Source organism: Leucoraja erinacea, chromosome 10 (genome assembly GCF_028641065.1).
Source record: "Leucoraja erinacea ecotype New England chromosome 10, Leri_hhj_1, whole genome shotgun sequence".
In the NCBI taxonomy this organism is placed as follows: Eukaryota; Metazoa; Chordata; class Chondrichthyes; order Rajiformes; family Rajidae; genus Leucoraja; species Leucoraja erinaceus.
Window position 1 is genome coordinate 22,482,902 of NC_073386.1, and position 27,178 is coordinate 22,510,079.

The 27,178-nt window shown below is 42.1% G+C and overlaps 1 protein-coding gene across 2 annotated transcripts; it reads right to left on the bottom strand.

The window, feature by feature from the left end:
- Nucleotides 1-27,047, bottom strand: LOC129700892 (peroxiredoxin-1-like). Of its 2 annotated transcripts, none has more exons than XM_055641683.1 (6): nucleotides 26,955-27,047; nucleotides 17,782-17,898; nucleotides 14,976-15,129; nucleotides 12,008-12,130; nucleotides 10,684-10,814; nucleotides 1-433 (listed from the first exon to the last, which is right to left on the bottom strand). In XM_055641683.1, exons 2-6 carry the CDS (start codon nucleotides 17,885-17,887, stop codon nucleotides 348-350), a joined length of 600 nt encoding a protein of 199 aa, XP_055497658.1. In that variant the 5' UTR covers nucleotides 17,888-17,898; nucleotides 26,955-27,047; the 3' UTR covers nucleotides 1-347. The 2 variants fall into 2 exon arrangements, with proteins under 2 accessions (XP_055497658.1, XP_055497659.1); XM_055641684.1 differs by lacking the exon at nucleotides 26,955-27,047 and adding an exon at nucleotides 26,589-26,691.
- Nucleotides 27,048-27,178: the final 131 nt, after the last annotated feature.

The window sequence follows — 27,178 nt, forward strand, 5'->3', positions numbered from 1 at the left end:
TTCTGATGCATAGCATCTCTCAACACGAGTAACAATTGAAAATCAGGCATGGAGATTAGCTACATAAACTCAGAACCTCACAATTTTCTGTGAATTGAAAGAAAACAATAGAAAATGGGTGGTGGGTAAATTGATTACATTGACTCCATGCTTACTTATCCCCAACAATGTTCTCTTCAAGCAGTTCTATGCAGATTATTTTGATGCTTATAACATACCCTCTCTTCAATCAGTATTAGTCTCAGCAAAAATCACCAAAATATCCTCACTAAAAGCAACCTTTTTCAGACACATATATAACTAACTAATGTGCCACATGTTACATTCAACATCAAAAGGAAGATAAACTATTTCTGCTTTGAAAAGTAGTTCTTGCTCTTTTCTACATCAGGTGTTATTGTTTCGCCACCAGGTTTCCAATTAGCAGGGCAAACTGTAAGAAAGGAAGTACATAATTAATTATCTAAATCAATCTTTACAACTGTTAAAACATTACTACATTAAGAATTTTACATTGTTAAGCAACTGCTGGAAAAACATAATCACACAAAAATAATAGGAAATCACAATGTAAATTAATTTTCACTCTGTGAGCAGTAAAGCAAAATTGGGTGAAGTCTCGACTACATCAATTTGGTCAATTTTTCATGTCCTACATTGGTCTAATAATAAGCAATGGAACCCATCTACATATGTCAATGTGATCTGTGGTCAATACATGACTCCCAAGTCCTTTTTGAACACAGGTTTATCTGCCTGTGCTCCTGATTCAAGAATTTCCATTTTCTCCATTTCTCCAAAGACAAATACATTTTCAAATGTCACTTCTTATGACTCAAGACAATTGAATGATCTGGACAAAAAACAAGAACAGTACAGCACATCAGCCCACAATGTCAGTGCCAAACATGATGTTAAATCAAAGCAATCTCCTCCACCTGCATGTCAGCCACATCCCCCAGATCCACGTGCCCATCCAAAATCCTCTCAAAACGCCTTCATGAGAGAAAATGAACAAACTAAAGATTAATCCAAACTAACATGAACAAAAAATTCCAAAGAAACAAACAATGCTTAGAAACTTTAAGTTTCTTCTGTGGTTACAAAGCAGTGGTACAAACTTCGCAGTGAGGAGATTAAATCTTGCATTTTAGAAAATAACGTTATAAAAACTGTTTCAAAGGAGAAAAGAGAGTTAGGAGCATGAGAGTTTCAGTCGTAATAGCAAAGTTAATTTCCAGGCAGAATTTTCAAAAATAAAATGTCTTTCTATTGGTTCTATCAGTACTTTTTTTTATATAACTGCAGGCTAAAAATACTAAAGGCTCTATATGGCACTATTTAATAATGTCCTTGCAAATGTCAACAGAAGCAATTGCTTGTCTATTTCAATTGCAATCCATTGTAAAAAAAACAGCAGCTATGTTCTTAAGAGACAATGATGTCTGATTACTATGATGAAGTTACATGGAAAGTTTTTTTAAACCTCTAATGTATTCATACATATTCATGTATATATTAATGAGTTGGTGTTCAATATAAGCAGGGAATGTTGGGTAATAAACCTCTCGTGATCCAGGCAACCTGCGTGTAAGTTATTATTAATTCTGCCGTCCGGAATATAACAAAATTGACTGTTCATTTATCAATAGTTTAGTTCGAAAATCCTTGCCTTGGCTGGTAGTAGGCTTATTGATGTTTGTTGCATAAATGGTGTACAATCCAAGTTCATTCCCATCTGGGTTCACCTCCAAGTTGTCGCTTGATTCCCGCAGATTGTTGGTTTCCTGTTTTAAGCTTGGCCCGGACATGCTGAGGCGATATGGCCCTTCTTCTGGCAGTTATAGCACTTGGCCATTTTGAACAGACAAAATTGGCGACGAGGATGGGATAGTTTGTGAACTCATCCTTTAAATACAGTGCAGGACTATTTTGCAACATGCAGTATTGTTTAACATTTTAAACAGTAAATACGGAGTTGTGTCGCAGTTGTTTGCAAACTGGACACAATAGGCCGCAGATCCTTCTATACAGGGGACTGTAGTTTAAAACAGCAACTGGACAAATTGTTGAGTTTGTCAGGCTATCTCTATGTTGTGTCTACGTGGCAAGATACCGTCCTTGGGATTGTATAAGATTTTCTTTTGTCGAGTTCCTCAAGCTGAATAGCCTTTGTACAGCTAAGTTTTAGGTGAATTGGTATATCAGAACAGACAAGAAATCGGGTTTTTGAACACACTTTAAAAAATGAGCGACAAGATGGCGGCGTCCACAGGCTACATCGGAAACCTTGGCACTTTTGACAAGAGTAGAGAGCCGTTCAACTCCTATATGGAGAGAGCGAACATGTTTTTCACGGCAAACAACATAATGGAGATTAGTGAAGGAGAGATAGTGACTGAAACAACTAAGGCCGTTTGCGAACGCAAGAAAGCGATTCTGCTCACAGAGATCGGTCCAGAATTGTACAGCACACTTGTGAATCTCCTTGCACCCATAAAGGCAAAAGACGTGCCATTCAATGACATTATGAAGAAGTTGGAGGAGCACTTCAACCCAAAGCCTCTGGAAATTGCAGAATGTTATAAATTGGGCCCTAGAAACCAGAAGCACAATGAGACAATAAATGACATTGTTGCCTTGAAAAACTTAACTTTGCAATGTCACTTTGAACCCAACTACGTGACAGATTTGTTTGTGGTCTAGTGGATGAACAAATTCAGTCCAAACTCATGAACACTCCAGATTTTACATTTGAGAAAGCATGCATGATTGCTACCACAATGGAGATGGCATCAAAGAATGCTCGCGAGTTTAGTCCACCACGAACTGCAGTGGCCGTTTAGTCACAAGGCAGTGCCTATAACCAAACCAAGGGGCGCTAAACCAAAAGTATGGAGGAGAGCTGAGTTCAGCCAGTTGATATCGTTGCAATGGTAATCACTCATCCCAATTCAAAATGGCCAAGTGCTACAACTGCCAGAAGAAAGGCCATATCGCCTCAACATGTGGACCAAGCTTAAAACAGGAAACCAACAATCTGCGGGAATCAAACGACAACACCAGAGAGGAGTTCACAACTTGGAGGTGAAGCCAGATGGGAATGAACTTGGGTTGTACACCATTTATGCAACCAACATCGATAAGCCTACAACCAGCCAAGGGAAGGGTTTTCGAATTAAAATATTGATAAATTAACAGTTAATCGATATGTGCATTGACACGGCAGCAGATTGTTCGGTCATGAGCAAAGACCTGTCCGAAACAAAGTTCCCACAGATACCATTGTTTGAGAGTAAGGTCAAGCTGAGAACCTACTCGGGTGAAGTTTTGGAGACGTGGACAAATGAAGTGTAAAGTTCAGCATAATGGTCAGTCAGTTCACAGCCATCATAGTGGCCAGCTACATAAATAAACCAACCCTCCTTGGAAAGGATTGGCTGAGGAGAACAGAGTTAGACTGGAAGAAAATTTTCAGCGTCGATTTGTGCAAATCACATCTTGAAAACGTCATAAGCAAACATGCAAACATTTTTGCTGACAGGGTACTCTGCACACATTCGACTTGAGCAAGATGTGAGACCGGTACCATATGCACCAAAGCAACAAGTGGAGGAAGAACACGACAGGTTAGAGCGGAATGGAGTGCTCGTGAAGACAGGCCAGAGTAACTGGGCAACACCAATTGTGGCCTTACCCAAAGCCGACAAAACTGTTCGACTATGTGGTGACTACAAAGTCACATTCACCCAAGCCATTGATGACGAACAATATCCGTTACCAACCTCGCAAGATCTGTACGCAGAACTTAGTGGAGCAAGTCTTCACCAAACTGAATTTGTCTCACGCTTAAGCCCAACTCAATGTCGACAAGGAAAGTCAGCAGTACTTGACTATCAACACACATAAGGGCTTATATTCATATACAAAGCTGTCCTATGGTGTGAAATTCTTCCCGAAAATTTTCCAGTCATGGACAAAATGTTACAAGGCATACCGCACTGTGCGTGCAACCAGGATGACCTACTGATATTCAGAGGATGACCTACTGATATTTCTTGTTCACTACGATACAACACGCGATATGAAACTTGCTTCAAGTTATGGTGTAGGTGCAGTGATCTCCCACGTAATGAATGACGGACAGAAAAAGCCTATTGCTCTTGCATCCCGCACCCTATCACCGAGTGAACGTAATTATGCACAGAAAGAAAAGGAAGCACTCAGCATCGTGTTCGGAATCAAGAAATTCCATCAGTTTCTTCTCGGCAGACCATTCACCCTAGTGACTGATCACAAGCCACTACTAGTGCTACTTGGTCCCAAGTCAGCTATACCTTCCATGGCGGCATCAAGGATGCAGCGCTGGGCAATTCTGCTGTCCCAGTATGACTCCAAGGTGGAGCACAGAAGCTGCAAGTGCAACGCAGTTGCAGATGCGTTGTCCCGGTTTCCCCATGAGATCTCTGACATGGGAAGTGTGAACTCAATCTACACACTGCAAATTGTAGATGAAAACTTTCCAGTGACTGCAACAGAAATTGCAGCAGAAACTATGAAGAGGGTGTATAAGCAGACATTGAACAGTTGGACTGAAATCAATAGTGGATTGAACTCAGAGCTGAAGCCTTTCCATAATCGACACCATGAATTATCATGTGAGCAGGGATGCATTAAGTGGGGTTACAGAGTGGTTGTACCAGAGTCTATGAGAAACTAAACTATGAATGAACTTCATGCCGAACATCCTGGCATAGTAAGCATGAAGTCAATTGCCAGAAGTTTTGTGTGTTGGCCTGGTATTGACAGTGACATCACTGGTGAACAAATGTGGCGTCTGCCAAAATTGCCGGAGTAAACCACCAAGAACACCACTGCAACCCTGGTCATGGCAAAGTAGACCTTTTCAGAGAGTTCATGCAGGTTTTTGTGAAAAGGGTAATGATCACTTTCTGGTGGTAGTAGATAATCATTCCCAATGGATTGAGGTTAAGCATATGGGGTCAAGCACTACTACTGAGCATACCATAGATGAGTTAAGATCATTTTTTGCATGGCATGGTTTACCGGAAGAACTTGGGCCTCAGTTTCGCTCAGAACGGTTCAAAGATTTCATGCAGCGGAATGGTGTAAAACACACACTTGTTCCCCCATACCATCCAGTCTCCAACAGGGCGGTTGAAAGGTCTGTTAGAGTTGTCAAAGATGCTCTCAAGAAACAGGTTTTGCAGGGTAGTACAAAGCTCAGCATGAAATATCGTTTGGCTAGTTTCTTGCTGAAGTACAGAACCCCCAACACACACAACAACGGGTTACTCACCAGCAGAACTGTCGATGAAAAGAAGGCTAAGAAATCGCCTAAGTCTAGTTCAACCCAATTTGGCCCTGAGAGTTGAGCAAAAGCAGTTAAGTCAAAAACGCCATTTTGACACAAAAAGGAGAAGTACTTCAAGCCAGATGAGCAGGTTCGTGTTCTCAGTCCTCCCAACAAGTTCAGTCAAGACAAATGGGATGTTGGGAAAATAGTGGAAGTGTGTGAAACAAAAAGATACTTAGTTGAAGTTGGAGATAGGAACAAAAGTTTTCATGTTGATTCCAGCCAAAGATGAACCAAAAACTGAACATGAAGTCCTAATCCCTGAGTTTTTATCTGAACATGAGTTGGAAGAGACCACTATGATTGAAACACAAAGATTAGTTAGTACAGACAAAGAAACAGATTCCTCTGGTCAAAGGCAGGGTACTAAAACAGAGCCAAACAAGCCGACAGTTGAGTCAACACCTAAACCTGTTACTATTAGACGATCAGGCAGGATCCGGAGACCAGTAGTCAGGTTAGGTTTGTAAGTTAAGTAACTCACTGTATAAGTAAAACAAAAATTTGTAAATATGTAAAATAAATATATTATGTTATCATATAGAATTTCATAAATACTGGTTTAAATCAAGTATCACAACAACAAAATTGTAACTTAGATTTAATACTTTAAAAAAGGAGAGCAGAGTAATAATGTATTCATACATATTCATGATATGTTAATGAGTTGGCGTTCAATAGAAGCAGGGAATGTTGGGTAATAAGTACATTTTATTTATATAGCACATTTAAATCAACTCGCGTTGAAACCAAAGTGCTTTACATAAAATAAATAATAGTTTCTGTACATCCATAGAAAAATTAAAAATAAGAAAAATGACACAACACATTATAGAATTCAACATTAACCCCCCCCCCCCACAACAGAATCAAAAATTTCCACTGTGGGGAAAGGCATCAAAAAGTTAAGTCTTCTTCCTCTGTGAATCACCCGAGGTCGGGGCCTATTTGTGGCCTCCGCAGCCAGTCCGATCTTTTCAGGCCCTCTTTGCCGGAAAGCTGGAACTCCGGCGTCAGGTGAACACTCCTCGGCGGCTTGGAAATGTCTGGAGCGGTCGCTTCCTCCCCGGAGACCGCGGCACCCGTAGTCCTCAGGCCGCGTTGGCTGGAGCTCCGACTCAGGCAATCTCGGATCCCAGGCTCCGCGGTGCCAAATCCAGCGCTGCCCGCCGCAGCCACAGCATTCAGGAGCTTACCGCACGGCAACCCGGTAAGGCAGCGCCTGCTCCGTGATGGTGTCCCAGCGCTGCACCGCCGCCGAAGCTGTAGTCCTGGCCGGTCACGGCAGGAAACGCCACTCCAGTCTCGATGGTAGGCCGCGGAAGAAGCAGCTTGAAGGGCTACATCTAACTCCCTCTTAAATATAGCCAATGAACTGGCCTCGACTACCCTCTGCGGCAGAGAGTTCCGGAGATTCACCACTCTCTGTGTGAAAAAAGTTCTTCTCATCTTGGTTTTAAAGGATTTCCCCCTTATCCTTAAGCTGTGACCCCTTGTCCTGGACTTCCCCAACATCGGGAGCAATCTTCCTGCATCTAGCCTGTCCAACCCCTTAAGAATTTTGTAAGTTTCTATAAGATCCCCTCTCAATCTCCTAAATTCTAGAGAGTATAAACCAAGTCTATCCAGTCTTTCTTCATAAGACAGTCCTGACATCCCAGGAATCAGTCTGGTGAACCTTCTCTGCACTCCCTCTATGGCAATAATGTCCTTCCTCAGATTTGGAGACCAAAACTGTACGCAATACTCCAGGTGTGGTCTCACCAAGACCCTGTACAACTGCAGTAGAACCTCCCTGCTCCTATACTCAAATCCTTTTGCTATGAAAGCTAACATACCATTCGCTTTCTTTACTGTATAACTGTATAACTGGTTTGGACTGATGGTGGGATGGGAGAGGTGAAGTGCTGCTGTCCATATGCTTTCTGTAAGAGCAGTCGTTTACTGCCATTGTTTATGTATCTGCCGTAACCTGTTTCAGTTCAAATGCTTACCAAATCACATATAAAAAACACGATTAAAGCTCCTTCTACATAAATTGTACAAGACAGTGAAAAGAAACGTACTGTGGAATGAAATCAAAACATTAGATCAAACAACTCAAACTCCGGTGCAATCTGTTCCACCTTAATCTCTTTGCCTGCAATGATTTTGAACCAAATCTCCTCTCAGAATTTGATACCGCATATTTTGCATAGTGCAAATGCTGCATAGTAGAGTATCTTGCTCCGCTCTATGATCTTTGGCGGCGTCCTCGAAGGGGCGGGATCTATGTGAACACGCGATTTGATGCCTGCCATCCGGGGCGGGATCCATGTGTACACGTGATCGGCCCACCATCTGCTCACAGACATGCGCCCTATACAGAACAAGGTTGCAGACCCCTGCTCTAAACCATGTACCTGTCCAAATCTTATAATTGCACCCACCTTAATCACTTCCTTTGGCAGCATTCCACATAACCACCAATCTCTAACTTAATCACTATTACACAGTGTATCAAAATTGATACAAATCCTATTTGTTGGACCGAAAACACTGGTATGATGTTTTTGCCTCCAAAATATGCAGGAATAATACAAAGATGGTAGCATCGCCCTGCTAACTAGTGTCAACTTGTGAAAGTTAAGATGTAAAAATGTATTTCTTCCACGCCTATCTCTGGCCACATGTTTAAATATTACAACAGTCATAACCAAAAATCTGCTGCTACGCAGATATACAGTTTTCTTAATTTAGCACTAATGATGACTTTGTAACCGATTTCAACAGCAATGGCAAATGCCTATTACGTGAATGGCAATAAATGATGTTTTTATCGTCAAAAAATTAATTTCTAAAATTATGTATATTTTGCCTTTTATTAAAGCAGTTATTCCCAGGTGTTTCTGCACTCTGACTGAATATACTGTAAAATTGTACAATCCATAATTAATTTATCAGTATTCATAAGTGATTGTGCACAACCAATTCATTTTCAACATGCATTTAAAAACAAAAATCTGATTAAATAGGAACGATAAAAAATTTCTAACAACTTAAATTACTGTCTGCACCAATTTTAATTAATAACAAGTAGCTGGCCGCATTTAACTAGCTAGTCAATAGACAATAGACAATAGGTGCAGGAGCAGGCCATTTGGCCCTTCAAGCCAGCACTGCCATTCAATGTGTTCATGGCTAATCATCCCCAATCAGTATCCCTCCCGTTCCTGCCTTCTCCCCATATCCCGATTCCGCTATTTTTAAGAGCCCTATCTAGCTCTCTCTTGAAAGCATCCAGGGAACCTGCCTCCACTGCCCTCTGAGGCAGAGAATTCCACAGACTCACCACTCTCTGTCACTAGTCATGTTAAGAGGACACAGACATTGGATATTTGAGCCCCAAATATCCTGCACTACTTTTACTAGGATATCTGTGTAATATGGAAGACAGAAATCTCAAGAGATGTGATTGGGGAAGGAAACCAGCAAAAAAAATCATAAATTCATTGTTCGTAAGTTGCAGGAGCAGAATGAGGTCATTTGGCATATGAGGTCTACCCACCATTCAATCATGGCTGATCTATATATTCCTCTCAACCCCATTCTTACGCCTTCTCCCCATAATCCGACACCCATACTAAGAATGTGGCCTTAAAAATACCCATTGACTTTGCCTCCACAGCCGTCAGTGATAATGAATTTGATTCAGTACCCTCTGACTAAAGAAATTCATCCTCATCTCCTTTCTAAAGGTACGTCCTTTTATTCTGCAGCAATGGCCGATGGATTTGATTATCTCCCACTAGTCACTCTCCCACTAGCCTGAAGAAGGTTCTCGACCCGAAACGTCACCCATTCCTTCTCTCCAGAAATGCTTTTTGTGCCTCCCTTCAGTGTAAACATTCAGCATTCTGTGTCTACCTTGAGTGTAAACATCCTCTCCACATTCACTCTATGCAGGCCTTACACTATTCGATAAGTTTCAATTATTTCCCCCTTCATCCTTCTAAACTCCAGCGAGTACAGTCTCAGTGCCTGTAAACGTTCATCCTATGCCAGCACATCCCTCTTCAATGCCAGCACAACCTCCCTCAGATATGGGTGCAAAACTGCTCACAATGCTCTAAATGCAGTCTGACCAGTGCCTTATAATTGCCTTCAACAATGCAATCCACTATATTGAAATGAAAATGAGAGAAATACATGGTGTTGTAATTTTGCAGCCGAGTTGGCCAGGTTGAGAAGATGGGATTGAAAGAAAGAGGAAGATGGAATGTGAAATTGTCAATTTTGGTTATGCACCTAATTGCAAAGTAATTGTAAACTAATTAATTGCATTCAGCAACAATTGGAAAATGACATTAACGGAGAAGGCAGCACAGGGATTAAAAAAAAAATCATGTTACGTGACAATGAACTGGAAATTATAACTAAACAAACATTGTTAATTACTTGATGTGATCCAGGCGCAGCAGCAATAGACTGATTTAAAGCTCTTCAGAACCAATGGATCTTTTGGAAGTCTCCAAATAATCTCTATCAATAGCAAGGTTCACCAATTACTGGACTGCTTTTAATACAACAGTCAATATTTGAAACCAAATTTTAACCCATGACAAGCATGGTATCAGTGTACCATTTCCAGACTTGAACACAGAATAATTTTAAACCCCATGTCGCTGTAGCATAAGCCAGGCCATCAGAAGGGGGTCTCGACCCGAAACATCACCCATTCCTTCTTGCCAGAGATGCTGCCTGTCCCGCTGAGTTACTCCAGCATTTTGTTTCTATCAGAGGAACTGTAGTCCCATCATTAAAATGTCAGCATACTGCTAAAAGATTCTGATAATACAGCAGAATTGAAGCATGCACACAAACATAAGCCTTTAAAAAACAAAACAAATTCTGGCCTAAAATGTCTTCTCCATTAGAAAGGCGCATGAACTTGCAGTGCATGGCAAACTTATATGTTGTATGCAAGGATCTGCAGCAGCAAAATTCTATTGTACACAAAACAAAATACATTGTGTTCAATAGAAGGGTACTGTGCACTTAACTGGCAGGTCAAGGACCTCTAAAGTTGAGAGGCTCCTGCATGAGTGGCCCGTGTCACACAATATACACGTTAGTGCCATGTAAAGTCTTTCTATGTTAGTGCCCTACACTCAGAGAACCTGCAAGCAAATCACAAACCTTAGATTACATTTTTTTTAAATCCAGATGATTTTAAGCACTCATTTTACCAATAAAATTCTAGCAAATAGCACATAGAAACATTAGTCTATATTTTACAATATTCATATATGGTAAACATGCATTACCTTCTCCATGTTCATCTGTAAATTGGAATGCTTGAACCAACCTCATAACTTCATCCACTGAACGTCCAACAGGCAAATCATTGATCATGATCTGACGCAATATACCAGCACCATCAATGATGAACAAACCTCTGGGGGGGAACAAGATTTCTCATTCTTAAGGAACAACCAATATAAGTACAATCAAATCCTAAAAGCTGGAAACGGACTTTACAAAATTTTAGTTTGCCAGTTCAGAAAATGCTTTTACAAACAAACCTAAAATCTTCTATAGCACAATTTTTAATAAAGAGTTAATAGAATGACGAGAGATTATACATTTACTTATCTTACATTTGAATAAATTTCCTGGAGATCACAGATGCTAGAATAAACTGCAATGTTTAAAATATAAAAGCAAATTCAATACTAGAGTACAGATGTTCAAAAGACATAAACAGCAGAAATCAAGGAACGATATTACCCTCTGAGAAAAAGGTCACATTTCATTACTTTTGCAATATGACTGAACAATTATAAGCAGAAATTTGAATGAGTCTTTGAACATAAGCCAGATTTAATTGGATGTAGTTTCAGCAACCAGCTTTCTCAGCATATTTGCCAATTTACTTTTAGACTAGAGATACTGTAAAGCACGGAAACAGACCCTTTGGCCCACTGAGGAAGTTCTACCCTACAGGTTAGGGACAATTTTAACCTAAGCCAATTAACCTACAAACCTGCACATCTTTGGAGTGTGGGAGGAATCTGAGGCACGGAGTAAACCCATGCATTCATAGGCAGAACGTAAAAACTCCGTATGGACAGCACTTGTAGTCAGGATCAAACCTGGGTCTCTGGAGCTATAAGGAAGTAACTCTACTGCTGCACCACTGTAAATCTGGTAAATGCCTTTTGGTCCCACTAATCTGCACCATGTGAAGGAAAGAGGAGGATAGCTGACTGTGTCAAAAAATGCCTTTTCAGACAAGCTCTCATAGCCCAGAAATTCTCCTGAAACCAATCCTGCTTCCTTTCATATAAGGCTGTGTATTTACCTATACAAAAAGCTCTGACTTCAATTACCTTGACTCAAGCAAATGTGCATTAATGGAGTAATCTAGGCACGTGTTTTAAATATACAGTGATTCTTAAATAAAAATTCCACTACAAAACTATTCTTCAACACCACCAGGAAAGGCAAATATCAATTAATTTTGCAGAGCTATTTTTTAGATGAACAAGTTTATAGCTTTTAGCTTTTAATTTATGTGTCTATACATTATTAATTCTTCAGTTTTACCCAATATTTATTCATCTTGTATTCCCATACCCAGCTACTGACCTGAAAGCAATTCCTTCATCCTCCTTTAAGATACCATAATCTATGCAGATTGTGTGACGAAGATCTGATACTAAAGGGATTTTTGTTGGACCAAGTCCTCCTTGCTTTCTTGGGGTGTTGATCCTATAAAATACAAAACAAATTTAATTATATTTAAAAACACTATGTAAAATGATCTTAAAAGCACATAAACAATTTTGAGGGAGATTTATTTGGTTAAAAATATTTATTCTTCATCTCTATTTTAATGATCACTTAATTAAAGGGTGCCAAAGAAATTTACCAGAATGTCTTGAGGGATCAAGGATTTTAGTCATGAGGACAGAGACCATAGGTGCTGGTATCTTGAGCAAAGTACAAAGTGCGGGAAGAACTTAGAAGATGAGGCGATATCTGTGAACGTACAGTATGATTGTTGATTTCTCTCATTTAACTGCTGCATTCCATCCCCCACGCTAGTCATCCTATTAGTCCCACTGTTCGCATCCTTGTATCCCCCTTGTTAGCACATCTTCCCCAGCCAACAGTGGGCCATTATCACCCTTCCAGAGGTCATCTGATACCGGCCTTGATTTGTTCTGGCCTTTTCTCGCCTGCAGCTTCCTCCTCCCCTCCACCTCCATCCTTCAGTCTAAAGAAGGGTTCTGATCCAAAATGTCACCTATTCTTTTTCTCCATTGAAGCTGCCTGACCCGCTCAATTACTCCAGCATTTTGTGTCTATCTTCTGTGAAAGGAAATGGACTAACAACATTTTAGTTCATTAATGGGGGTTTTGTTGACATTGAATACATTAAAGAATAACGTTATAAATGTGGAACAGGACATAAGGTCGTCAGGGAATAGGAGCAGAATTAGGTCATTCGGCCCATCAAGCTAATCCGCCATTCAAACATGCTGCTCGATCTTACTCCTCACCCCATTTCCTCACTCCATTTTCCCACCTTCATCTCATAACCTTTGAAACCCATACCAATCAGCAGTCTATCTATATCTGCCTTAAAAATATCCATTGGCTTGGCCTCCACAGGCTTCTGTGGCAAAGAATTCCACAGATTTACCACCCTCTGACTAAATAAATTCTTCCTCCCTAAAGGAACGTCCTTTATTCTGAGGCTATGACCTCTGGTCCGAGACTCTCCCACTAGTGGAAACGTCCTCTACATCCATTCTATCCAGGCCTTTCTCACATCTTTGAGAATAAGTGAATTGGTGTTGTTGTAGTGAGAGAACACATTTGCATTAAGTATGCCAACAGGCCCATCTCACCAGGTGTGCGGCTGTTGCAGGGTTTTCAGAGCATGGGGATGGATGTAGCTGGAACTGGAGTAGGAATGAGGCACATATGCAGCTAGGATCAGAATAAGTGACTGAAAAGAAGCGCAGAGGGAAGCGGTGACAAAGGGCATTACTTGAGCCCCACACATATGTGCATGCCCGTTAAAAAAAAGTGCGCACATCCTAGATGGCAACTCACTATGATCACACAACAATGCCTGGTCATCTTTGCTATTAGACCAAGATCTTACTCAGTGATGCCCGTGTTATAGCTGGAGTGCAACTTTAAATGCACATTTAAGGAAACCATGAACAACTCCCACTGTAATATGAAGCTTACCACTTAGAATGACATGACCCTCATGGATAATGTCATAAGCAACAAACATGATCACAGCTTTCATAGCAAAATAACTCAAATGGGTTTACATCAATATAGCCACACTGAGTGAGACATGTTATCACTTTAAGTTGGAGCGGCCTCGTCGTTCACATGCCGGACACCAGACTTGTGAGGCAGACATTCTATTGCAACCTCTGCTGTCACAAGAAATTCCAAGGCAGACAAAGAAAAAGATTTAATGATGTGGTCAAGACTTCCTTGAAGAAGAGCAACATTCCCACAGACTCCATGGAATTTCTATGGAGCCATGATTGCTTTGTGCCGAAGAAACTTTGTGGATGGCAGAGAGAACCTCAATGCCATGAATTGGGAGCACACAGAAATCCTGCACAAGCTGTGTTTCACTTCATAAAATACCCATGCAGCCATCCCTTCAGCCAAGTCCTGTCTCATGTGTAAAAGAGTGTAGTTTCTATACCGGCCTCACTAGCCACCACAGAACCCACAAAATGGAGTGAACACAAATGATCTCAGTACCAAGCAACTGTCTACAGACGATGCAAAAATTATGAGGAACGCAGTACCATTTGAATATACCTATGATCCTGGTGAATCTGAAAGGTTGGAATCCAAATTGAATATGTTAAAGCTGAAAACATTTGCAGAGTAGTGATAGAGCTGTAGAAATGAATTTTGGTCAACAGTTTAACAATCGACGGAAGGGAAATAGAAATCATCAAGAGTGAACGCATTAAAAAAAAGGCAGATGAAAATCCTTCCAGAGAAAGAAACAAAACTTTTTTCAACATGTGCATTCCTGGGAGAACTGACAGTGATTTCAATAGTAGTTGCAGCAAAAAAAAACTGGAAGCATTCAGCAGGCCCAGCTGCTTCAGTGGGAGAAAGAACAAGAGGCAACATTTTAGGTCAAGGACTCTTCATGAGAACTGAAAAAGTGGAAAGTGTACTTTAAGTTTTAGCTTTCTGCCCTGCTCCTAGAATTAAACCCAGCAACAATGTTCTTCTTGCTTGCCTATTAACTGGGCCAACATTGTATGTTTTGTCATTTATGATTATGTACAATAATAATGATTGTAAACATTTTCTTTATAAGCCAACAATTTACACTATCTTACATTGTAATAAAATCAAATTTTTATGCTGCTGTTTTTTTTTAGAAAATTGCGATTGTGGTTTTCATTTCTATTTTCATTCATCTACAATCATTACATTATGAATAAACCCAGATGGAAAAATAACACATATTTATATTTCTAGGTTATTTTGAAAATGGCAATTTAAACACTAGAAAATTGGTCAAAAAAAGGATAGAAGTAGCATTACATACCAAGCTAAATGAGCAAAATGAGAATCTGTAGAAGCAGCAATTATTTCACAGTTAACCTTGTTGAAATCGTCCACACGATCGCTAAAAGCAATAATCTCAGTTGGACACACATAGGAGAAATCAAGTGGGTAGAAAAAGAAGACTACATATTTGCCTGTGGAGAAAATGAACAAATTAATTCATAAATACCCTGGCCTGCAGTCAAAGATTTTGTTATTGTTCAGGCAGACTGGTACTAAAGCAAAGGCTTCAGTATATTCCATTTAGTTTCTAAAAATATGTTCCATCAACATGCTCAATTTAATGTATTTTCTTTAAAAAAAACTGCACGTTAAAGGGGAAGATCCCAGAATCAATTTCTCTTAATGTGCTCAACCTGCCTAATTTTTGGGGCATTCTGTTCAGGTTTAAATTATATAGCAATGGTCTAACACAGTAATTGGTTCATGGAAAAAAGTTCAAAATGCCCTGAAAACACTTGGTCTATGGTGAGCTTGGTTCGTAAGATGCTATTAGGCAAACAAGAAGTGTTGTGTATTGCATGCCCTGGCTTCCATTTCAATTCTTGATAAGGTTAATGAATTTCCTCCAGCACCATAACCATCTTGAACATGTTCCTGCATTTGTCTCATGTTTTAGTTGATTTTCCTGAGATCAAATAGATTTCTGACAATTGTGGGGTCAGTGCAAGAGAATTACCAACATAAAAGATCACCCATCCTATTGAATAACAGAACAGGTATGGAGAGCTAGTTGGACTACTATTTCTATTACTTGTATTTTCTCTTTTTGTGTTTTAATTTTTTTTTATGCTAACCCTTTTTATCCATGACCTATAGGGAGCTATGCATTCTCCAAGTCTATAGGGATGTATTAAGAAGTTCAAAGGAATCCATTAATAGGGTATTAGACTTGAGTACAAGGTTATGTAGATGGCATTTTTATGGACAACTTGAGTCTTCAAACAATAACTTAACCCATAAGGTTATTCGTTAATTTTGCAGAAATACCCAACAAGAATCATCAATTGTAGTACATCAACAGACTATTATATGCAGCATAGGCCCTCCATGATATCTGCACATTCAGGAAAATGTAGTAGTAGAGAAAGAAAGAGAAGTGAAAGAGAGATAGAGTAATAAAAGGTTGTGGTCTACGTCCAGAAACCTAACACTTAGCTACTGTATAATTTAGGCCAAAGCAGTGTTCGTTCTCTGTTTAGCAGACATAAAAGAAAGCAGTTGTTTAAGAAGGAACTGCAGATGCTGGAAAATCGACGTTATACAAAAATGCTAGAGAAACTGGCGAGTGCAGCAGCATCTATGGAGCGAAGGAAATAGGCAACGTGATGGGGGGGTGGAGGTGGGGGCGGGGAGAAGAAAGGAAAAAGGAGGACGAGCCCGAGGGCTGAGGGAGAGATAGGAAGGGGAGGAGGAGGAGGCGGGGAGAAGAAAGGAAAAAGGAGGATTCTCCCAATTTTGTTAGACCTTGCTGTCTCCTCCCCTTCCTCTCTCTCTCTCAGCCCTCGGGCTCCTCCTCCTTTTTCCTTTCTTCTCCGTCTCTCTTCTCCTTTTCAGTCTGAAGAAGGGTTTCGGCCCGAAACGTTGCCTATTTCCTTCCCTCCATAGATGCTGCTGCACCCGCTGAGTTTCTCCAGCATTTTTATATAAAAGAAAGCAGCACTGCACAAGCAACCAGCAACACCGAAAATTAAATCTGGTCATATTGTTTATAATACCCAATTTTCTACAAACCCCCTCCCCCCCAATATTTTTGACATTACTACAGTGAACAAACTTTTGTAGTATTTAAATGACCATTAAGCATTTTAGGATGACCTGAGATTACATAAGCATGTGCTAGTCCAAATCTCCTTTGATGTTAGCCATGAAGATTTGGTTGAATAAAATAATTTCCATACCAGTAATTGTTGCACGCAATGCCTGAAATAATACCCTCCAGCAGAATTACAATTTCTAAGTCAGTACTGTATCATCTGCACAAAATTGTGTGCAACCCTAAGTGCTGGATTCTTATTCAGTTATAGCCAAATGGCAGCGAGCCAACCATAATCATCATTGATGCACATTTCACCAATGCAATTACAGGACCTGTTAATTAAAAAGGGCACAAACCTTTAGTGCATTTTTTTGAATAGAGCATCCAACTATTAGATGTGCGGAAACATAAATTTAGTATTTCCTGTAGCTAATTAAATTCAGGAGGGAATGCCATGATAAGTCAGGGCAGGTTGTCATATGAACCTGAGGATTGGATAATATCAGCTATCAATTTGTTTATACTGAAAACTTTGGGAATGCTTTCACATACGCTAGTGGCTAGATGGTGGCTAGAATAAACATAGCACCTCAAATAAGTCCGTTCTTGAAAATGTTGTGACTTTATGAAGTAGTCTTCAACAGCAGCATCACCTAACATACCAAATGAGGGGCATCCTTCCTTGCTTTAGGATGATGAGGCAGTACACAGGTTAACATGCAGAAAAATTAAGGCTTTAGCAAAAAAACAAACAAATATTAAAGAATAAATAAAACAAATGCCCAACAAATATAAAGTTACACCTATAGCAAAATACGTAAAATGAATCACAATATGAAAAACAAGCAATTTAAGATGCAAAAAGACCACACTTGCTCAGCAAATGCTCAATTCTTTTCAATATGGGCGTGATATTACTAAATGTGTGAAATTCAATGCAAGATAGTTTCTCTTAAACAAATTCAACATATTGCCATATTGTGTCATTCTCTAAAATATACTTTCAGTAAACTATCATTGTTCTTACCTCTGTATTTAGATAGCTTAAGTTGTTCAAATTGTCCATTAGGCATCACAGCAGTGGCATCAAAATCAGGAGCCAATTTTCCAATTACAGCTTTTCCAGCAGTCATTCTGAATCAATCTAAAAAATAATTGAATACATACGTACATTGTCCTATATTCTGCCAGATTTTTGACACCTTTATCTCATATGTGGACTTTAGCCAACAATTTCCTTTACACATAAAGGCATGGATTAAAATACTGTAGCAGCGCTTCATGCAAGACAGAGAAAGTGATATTCTATAGCACACATAATGTAAGAAAACAGTATGCAATAGAATCTCAAACCCTGGGACGTTTAGTCTTGTTGTGCAGAAAATATGGACCAGATCTTCCTGCTACAAACCCATTATAATAATAATAAAAATACATTTTATTTTTGGGTGCCTTTCAGACATTAAGGACACCTTACAGAGATTAACAGGAATAAAAAACATATAATCAGAATAAAATAAATAATAAAGACATCACAGAAACACAAATTAAATACAGAATTCAGTCCAAAAACAAAAAAATCAAAAACACAATGTGAAGAGAGAGCAGCGGCAACTATAGCGCGCCAGCGTCCACTCTCACTTCACGGCAGCCATCTTGGACAAAGACTAACAGGATTACGTACAGACAAAAAATCATCCCCCCACAATGGATACCACTGTGGGGGAAGGCACAATGTCCAGTCCCCAACCCCAAGTTCACCCAAAGTCAGGCCTATTGAGGCCACCGCAGTTGCCTCCACGGAGGCCCGATGTTCCTGGCCGTTCTCACCGGGTGGTCTTGCCCCGGCGTCGGGAGAGTCCTCTCAGCGGCTGGGCCACCTGGAACGGCCGCTTCCTAGCTGGGGACCACGGCTTCCGAAGCCGACAAGGCCGCGCCGGTTTGGAGCTCCCAGGCTCCCGATGTTGAAATCGGCACCGCCCGCAACGCTCCGCAGCCCGCAGGTGTTGAACTCGGCGGTCTCAGCTCACCGGAGCTCCAGCGCGTCGATCCAGCGCAGCGACCCAGGCAAGGCATCGTCCGCTCCGCTCCACGATAGCGCTCCAGCGCTGTGCCGCCACCGAGGTCGAGGTGCTGGGCGGTCCCCGCCAGGAAACGGCACTCCAGGCCCGCTGGTAGGCCGCGAGGAGGATGGGTAGCCCGGAGAAAAAGCTGCCTCACCGACCAGGTAGGGATCTAGAAATAAAATTGCCACCTACCCCCCACATTAGAAAGTTCATTTCTCCAAACGGACGAGACACAGGACTAACTAAAAACTATAAAAAAAGCGAATTAAACGGACGGCTGCTGGTTAGCACCTGTTCCCCAAGATGGCTCCTCCTCCATTATGTCCAATGAATAAAAGGTAGTCCAGGACATATACATTGACATGTTATGTCTGAGTGTATACTTGATTCAATTAATTTGGATAATGATGTAGTTGAGAGTACAGAAGTGTAAATATATTGAGTGAATTATGGGTGATATGTTCAAATAAGAAATTAAACATATTAGAAAAACATTTAATTAAATTCAAATTAATACAATGCAGTTTAAGTGTGAACCCATGTAAACTACTCTCATCACAAGATATATTTTTAAGCATTTTTGTTTCTACCAATATGAATCCAGAGTAAACAAAATCTGCTGGATGAACACAAGCAGCATATGTGGAGGCAAAGGGAAGGTTGATAACTGAGGACTGAGAGTGGAGGAAGATAAAAAGGTGAGAGAGGATAAGATGAGGCTGATGGGAGATGTGGAATCAGATGAGGTGGGGGATAGAAACATAGAAAATAGGTGCAGGCGTAGGCCATTCGGCCCTTCGAGCCTGCACCACCATTCAATATGATCATGGCTGATCATCCAACTAGGTATCCCAACCCTGCCTTTTCTCCATACCCCCTGATCCCTTTAGCCACAAGGGCCACATCTAACTCCCTCTTAAATATAGCCAATGAACTGGCCTCAACTACCTTCTGTGGCAGAGAATTCTACAGATTCACCACTCCCTGTGTAAAAAATGATTTTCTCATCTTGGTCCTAAAAGACTTCCCTCTTATCTTTAAACTGTGACCCCTAGTTCTGGACTTCCCCAACATCGGGAATAATCTTCCTACATCTAGCCTGTCCAACCCCTTAAGAATTTTGTAAGTTTCTATAAGATCCCCCCTCAATCTTCTAAATTCTAACGTGTACAAGCCGAGTCTATCCAGTCTTTTTTCATATGAAAGTCCTGACCATCCCAGGAATCAGTCTGGTGAACCTTCTCTGTACTCCCTCTTTGGCAAGAATGTCCTTCCTCAGATTAGGAGACCAAAACTGTACGCAATACTCCAGGTGTGGTCTCACCAAAACCCTGTACAACTGCAGTAGAACCTCCCTGCTCTTATACTCAAATCCTTTTGCTATGAATGCTAACATACCATTTGCTTTCTTCACTGCCTGCTGCACCTGAATGCCTACATTCAATGACTGGTGTACTATGCCACCCAGGTCTCGTTGCATCTCCACTTTTCCTAATCGGCCACCATTCAGATAAGTCTACTTTCCTGTTTTTGCCACCAAAGTGGATAACCTCACATTTATCCACATTATACTGCATCTGCCATGCATTTGCCCACTCCCCTAACCTATCCAAATCACCTTGCAGCCTCCTAGCATCCTCCTCACAGCTAACACTGCCCCCCAGCTTCGTGTCATCCGCAAACTTGGAGATGTTGCATTCAATTCCCTCATCCAGATCATTTATATTGTAAATAGCTGGGGTCCCAACGCTGAGCCTTGCGGTACCCCACTAACCATATAACAATTACAGCACGGAAACAGGCCATCTCGGCCCTACAAGTCCATGCCGAACAACTTTTTTTCCCTTAGTCCCACCTGCCTGCACTCATACCATAACCCTCCATTCCCTTCTAGTCACTAGTCACTGCCTGCCATTCTGAAAAGGACCCGTTTACTCCTACTCTTTGCTTCCTGTCTGCAAACCAGTTCTCTATCCACATCAATCCTGAACCCCCAATACCGTGTGCTTTAAGTTTGCATACTAATCTCTTATGTGTGACCTTGTCGAAAGCCTTCTGAAAGTCCAGATATAACATATCCACTGGTTCTCCCTTATCCACTCTACTACAGGTGCACAACCTTTTATCCGAAAGCCTTGGGACCAGACACTTGTCGGAATTCGGACATTTTCGGATTTCCGAATGGAAGATTTTTAGCGTAGATTAGGTAGGTAGCGCGGGCGGCTTGAAAAGTCTGGAGCGGCTGCCTCCTCCTGGAGACTGGGGAATCGTTGTAAATCATTGCATAAATGTTAGTCAGTTAGTTTGGAGGGATTTTATGTGGGGGGGGGGGTGAAGGGGGATACTTTAATTCTTAGTCCCCTACCTGGTCGGAGAGGCGGGGAGCGGGCAATGCCTTACCGGGTCGCCGTGCAGTAAGCTCCGCAGCGCTGTGGCCGCCCAATCCCAGCTGGGGGCTGCGGGTGTCTGGCTGCGGGTGGCGCCGGTTGGAGCTCCGACCCCGGCAACTCTACTCCTGGCTGCGCGGCGCTCCAAATCCAGCGCGGCCCGCGGCCGGACGCCCGCAACCCCAGCTCCGCGATGTTGGGAGTTGGCGGCGTCGCAGCGCTGGGATACCAGCGGGGAGCGGGCAATGCCTTACAGGGTCGCCGTGCGGTAAGCTCCGGAGCGCTGTGGCCGCCGACACACAACATCACGGAGCTGGGACTGCGGGCGTCCGGCCGCGGGCCGCGCTGGATTTGGAGCGCCGCGCAGCCAGGGTGTAGAGTTGCCGCGGCCGAACGCCCGCAGCCCCAGCTGGGAGTTGGTGGCCACAGCGCTGCGGAGCTTACTGCACAGCGACCCGGTCAGGCATTGACCGCTCCCCGCCTCTCCGACTAGGTAGGGGACTAAGAATTAAAGTTTCCCCCTTCACCCCCCCCCCTTCACATAAAAGCCCTCCAAAATAACTGACTAACATTTAAGCAATGATTTACAGATGTTTAAGTGTCTCCCCGGTCTCCGGGGAGGAGGCAGCCGCTACAGTAATACAGACCTGGGTTGACCGTGGGTCGTTTCGGGTCAAGTTTGGCGCCAAACGCGAGCTTTGGTGTGCAGATGACATCCTGGTAAAAATGGCCGGTTTTCGGAGTTTTTCGGTTTCCGGAACTCCGGATAAAAGGTTGTGCACCTGTAGTTACATCCTCGAAAAATTCTATAAGATTCGTCAGACATGATTTACCTTTCATAAATCTATGCTGACTTTGTCCAATGAATTCACCACTTTCCAAATGTGCTGCTATCCCATCTTTAATAACTGACTCCAGAATTTTCCCCACCACCGATGTTAGACTAACTGGTCTGTAATTCCCTGTTTTCTCTCTCCCTCCCTTTTTAAAGAGTGGGATGATGTGTAGGTGGAACTAGATTGGGGTGGGGAGACTTAGAGAAGGAACGTGGGTGATGAGTAGAAACAGATGAGAAGCGAAAGGGCAAAATATCCCAATGAAACTTGCATAATGTTGTTTTTCAATTGAATTGAATTGAATAAATTTTATTAACCAAATATGTATACATACAAGGAATTTGCCTTGGAGCTTTGCTCGCAAGTAACAACACGATATACAGTAGACAATTAATAATAAAACATTATAATTTAAACATGTGAAGAATGAAATAAAATACCAGAGCACAAAGAGGCTACAGACTTTTGGCTGTTGAGTAGAGCTACTGCTCATGGGGAAAAAAGCTGTTTTTGTGCCTGGCTGTGGCGGCTTTGACGGTCTGGAGTCTCCTTCCAGAGGGAAGTGCTTCAAAGAGTTCGTGGCCAGGGTGAGAGAGGTCAGAGATGATCCTACCCGCTTTCTTCCTGGCCAACAACCTTCTCGGCTGATCGAATGATGCGCTGCAGCCTCCGAATGTTATGCTTGGTGGCTGAGCCAAAACCAGACCATGATGGAGAAGGTGGGGTTAGACTCTATGATGGCGGTATAAAACTGGATCATCGTTGCCTGTGGCAGATTGCGTTTTCTCAGCGGACGCAGGAAATACAGTACATCCTTTGTTGGGCCTTTTTGTCTGTGGAGTCGATGGTGGCTTCCCATTTAAGGTCCCTGGAGATGATGGTTCCAAGGAACTTAAATTACTCCACAGATGTGACTGTGGTGTTGTTGATGGTGAGTGACGGGGAGGGGGGAGCTCTCCTAAAGTCTACAATCAATTCCACTGTCTTAAGAGCATTGAGCTCCAGGTTGTTGCAATGGCAACAGGACGCCAGCTGTGTCACTTCCTGTCTGTAAGCAGATTCCTCCCCATACTGGATCAGTCGTTGTGTCGTCTGCAAACTTGAGAAGCTTGACAGAGGAGTCTGCGAAGGTGCAGTAGTTGGTGTTGAGAGTAAAGGAGAGGGGCGAGTACGCAGCTATGCAGGTGGTCTAAGATGATCTTTCCCAGCCTCACATGCTGCTTCCTGTCTGTCAGGAAGTTGATGATCCACTGACAGAGGGGATCAGGCACAGTCAACTGGGAGAGTGAACAGTACAGGGAGCATTCATTAGACTGAATAATACTTTAAGGCTAAGTTAAAAACTTCAGAATGAAAAAGCAGGAAAATATCAGACACAGGACACTTCTGATACGGTATTGAGATTATATTTTAAAAGTGGTTCATCCTGGAAACAATTTTTTGTCATGTTTAAGCATTCCACTTAAGATAACATTGGATTCCAGTTCCAAGAGTTACCCATTCTTGAAGCTGCCTTCTTTCAAAAATCTCATTGTTTAGGTTTATTATTGTCATGTGTTCTGAGAAACAGTGAACAAAGGAAGAGGACTGACTGAACTTTGTTGCCTTCCACCATGATGAATGCTGAGGTGGACGTTTATGTTGCATTCTATTGTGTATTGTGTGTTCTTTATTCGGTTGTCTCGCTGCATGGCAAATTCATTTCACTGTACCTTAGTTGGCACGTGTGACAGATACAATTGTATTGTATTGAATGGATCGACTGGGCTTGTTTCACTGGAATTTAGGATGAGAGGGGATCTTATAGAAACATATTAAATTCTTAGAGGATTGGACAGGGTAGATGCAGGAAAAATGTTCCCGATGTTGGGGGAGTCCAGAACCAAAGGTCACAGTTTAAGAATAAGGACTGAGATGAGGAAAATCGTTTTCACTCAGTTGTGAGTCTGTGGAATTCTCTGCCACAGAAGGTAGTGGAGGCCAATTCACTGGATGTTTTCACGAGATAGTTAGGTTTAGCTCTAAGGGCTAAGGGAATCAAGGGATATGGGGAAAAAGATGGAACGGGGTACTGATTTTGGATGATCAGCCATGATCACTCCTGCACCTATTTTCTATGTTTCTATGAATGGCAGTGCTGGCTTAGAGGGCCAAATGGCCTACTCCTGCACCTATTTTCTATGTGAATACTTTGAGAAGGTAAATAGCAGGATAGATAAAGTGAATGTTGTTTACCTAGAATTTCAGAAAGCCTTTGGTAAGCTACCACATGTGAGGCTGTTAAAGAAGATGAGAGGCCATGGTGTCAAAGGGAAGATACTAGCGCAGATAGCAGGTTGGCTGAATGGCAGAAGGCAAAGAGTGGCAATAAAGGGGGCTTTTTCTGGTTGGCTGCCAGACAGAGTTCCGCAGGGATCGGTGCTGGGGCTGCTAATCTTCAAGTTGTTCATCAATGATTTGGATTAAATCAAATGAAAGGGAATTGATGGTTTTGTGGCCAAGTTTGCAAATGATACGAAGATAGGTGGAGGGAGATGTACAATGTGGAGGAAGCAGGGAGTCTACAGACAGGTTGGGAGAGTGAGCAAAGTGGCAGATGGAATACAGCATAGCAAAGTGTGCAGTCATGCAATTTGGTAGTAGGAATAAAGGCATAAACTATTTACCCTAATGACATACTCTGGAACACCTACATCTACATCAGACTCCTATTTATTGATTACAGCTCTTTCGTTTCACAATTCATTAGAGTAAAATTAGGCCATTTGGCCCACCATTCAATTGAGGCTGATCAATCTTTCCCTCTCAACCCTTCTCTCCTGCCTTCTCCCAGTAACCTTTGATACCCTTACTAATCAAAAACCTGTCAATCTCCGCTTTAAAAATATCTAATGACTTGGCCACAGACATTTGTGGCAATGAATTCCACACATTCACCACCACCTGACTAAAGGAATTACTCATCTTCTTTAACGTGTACGTCCTTTTGCTCTGAGGCTGTGCCACCTAGTCTTGAACTCTCCGACTAGTGGAAACATCCTCTGCACATCTGCTCTATTCCATGCTACAGCAATGCAGATTGGCATCTCATTTTTAAATATTCCACCTATGTTACTTCTAACATATAGAAACATAGAAAATAGGTGCATGAGTAGGCCATTTGACCCTTTAAGTCAGCACCGCCATTCAATACGATCATGGCTGATCATCCAAACATCCGTACCCCGTTCCTGCTTTCTTCCCATATCCCTTAATGTGTTATGTGTCAATCCTAACTATCACTGTATGTCATGTTGTCACTTGCGGGCAGAGCACCAAAGCAAATACCTTGTATGTGAATACTTGGCCAATAAATGTATTCATTTATTCATCCCTTGGTTCCGTTAGCCCTAAGAGCTATATCTAACTTTCTATTTGTGGGAAATACCGATTCAGCGGCTGAAGGTTGATAAATTATAATAATCATGGAGATGAATTACTTGCCCATGTTTGACTAGTTACCATTTGACTTCATCAATTCCAGAGTCAATTATCAGGGAAAATACCTCCCACTTATAATCCTTGATACCATCACTTCTGGTGGATTCTACTGACAAAGCAGGATGTCTTAGAAATGTGGACGAGTCTGGCCTTTTGACTGTGAGGCACAATTCTGCGAGAGCCACTATGTCAGGCTATTGTCGATTAATCTGTGGAACGAGTCACCAAATTTAGACATAGGTCTCCAAATGTTCAAAATGAGAACCTGAATGCAAGCAGGTTGGGAGCAACTTTGTACATCTCAATTCAGTACTTGAGTTGATTTCCAATTGATGGTCTGGTTTTATTCATATTATATCTTAACAAAGCAATAGGGATTTACTTTTTGTTCCATCTCTAATGCAACAATTTAGACAGTCGGTTAATTAATATCCAGTGAGAAATCAATCCATCTTCTAGAGATGCACCTCTCAAAAAGACAAGACTGCAATTATTTACAGCATGGAACATTCAGACGTCCAACTTTGGTGCTCAATGTATTAAAACTCTTAGACATCTACATCTTAGGCAATAGCCAACTTGAAGGAGGCTGAAATAGATGGTGGTCCATTCCATTGACTGGCAACTGGTTGGAGGGTATGCGGGAGTAATAAAACAATTTTGTTTGGGGAGGAAGGGTAATGATGAAGATAATGGCGAATGTTTGGAGTTGGAGGCGGGCATCAATGTTTGCTCTCCTCCAACAAATACCCATCCATCCACAAATGCTGCCTGGCCCATTGAGTTAATCCAACACTTTGTGTTTTGCTTACATCATGGTCATCGCGAAATAAGAAACACTATAAAAGTGCTGCTCTCGCTCCACGTTTTCTGTCAGTTAAGAGCGGTTGGCTAGATAAAAATTGGCCAACGCGTACACAATTTCGTGTTTTGGAAATATCTGAATCAAACGCGTCAAGGTTTACAATCTTTCTTGTGTTTTTTTTTGTAAAGTGACCCTTCCTTTGCTATTGTCAGAAACAATGATTTTCTCTACTTTGACCCGAAAGACTGAACATTACTTGCCGTTCTCAACCACCTCTTCGGCGCCTTTTTCTTTCGTTGGAAACCGTTAGACACGTGCAGAGCGCGCGCCCGCCCGCCGCAAGCCCTGTCCCTCCGCGCGCCCGCGCCCCAGGCCACCGTACCCCTCCGCGCGCCCAACTTCCCCCGCCACAGCCTCAATGCTCCGACTCATCCGCCAGAACCTTTGTCCCTCGGTGCGTCGATGCGCCACCACAACACCTGCTCCTCTACGCGCCGATACAACCCAACCTCCCTCCCCGACGACAACCTCTGCCCATCCACGCTCCGAAACCCCGACGGCCCCAGCCCCTGACTCTCCGCCCGCAAACAACTATTGTCCCTGTAACGCCTAAACGGCCACTCCACCTCTGCGCGTCGACGCTGCACAAAATCCCAGCAACCGCCTACCCACTCCGCGTGCTCAGAGCCCGCCCGCCCGCCTCGCGCGCAGTCGCAGAAAGCCTCTCAGCGCGTCCCCGAGCCCAGCTATTCTGATCTGAGACGGTGAACCGGAGGTGTTTGATAAATTATATATATATATATTTTTTTCTTCCACCTCACTAAAAAGAATAAATAAAAGCATTATTTGC

What these genes read in the sequence shown, in the direction of transcription:
- LOC129700892 (XM_055641683.1), bottom strand. Translation starts at nt 17,887, where the DNA reads ATGACTGCTGGAAAAGCTGTAATTGGAAAATTGGCTCCTGATTTTGAT. An exon ending in TAAGCTATCTAAATACAGAG is followed by an intron (nt 15,130 to 17,781) that starts GTAAGAACAATG and finishes TTTTCTCCACAG; the next exon opens with GCAAATATGTAGTCTTCTTT. An exon ending in GATGAAGGAATTGCTTTCAG is followed by an intron (nt 10,815 to 12,007) that starts GTCAGTAGCTGG and finishes GTTCCCCCCCAG; the next exon opens with AGGTTTGTTCATCATTGATG.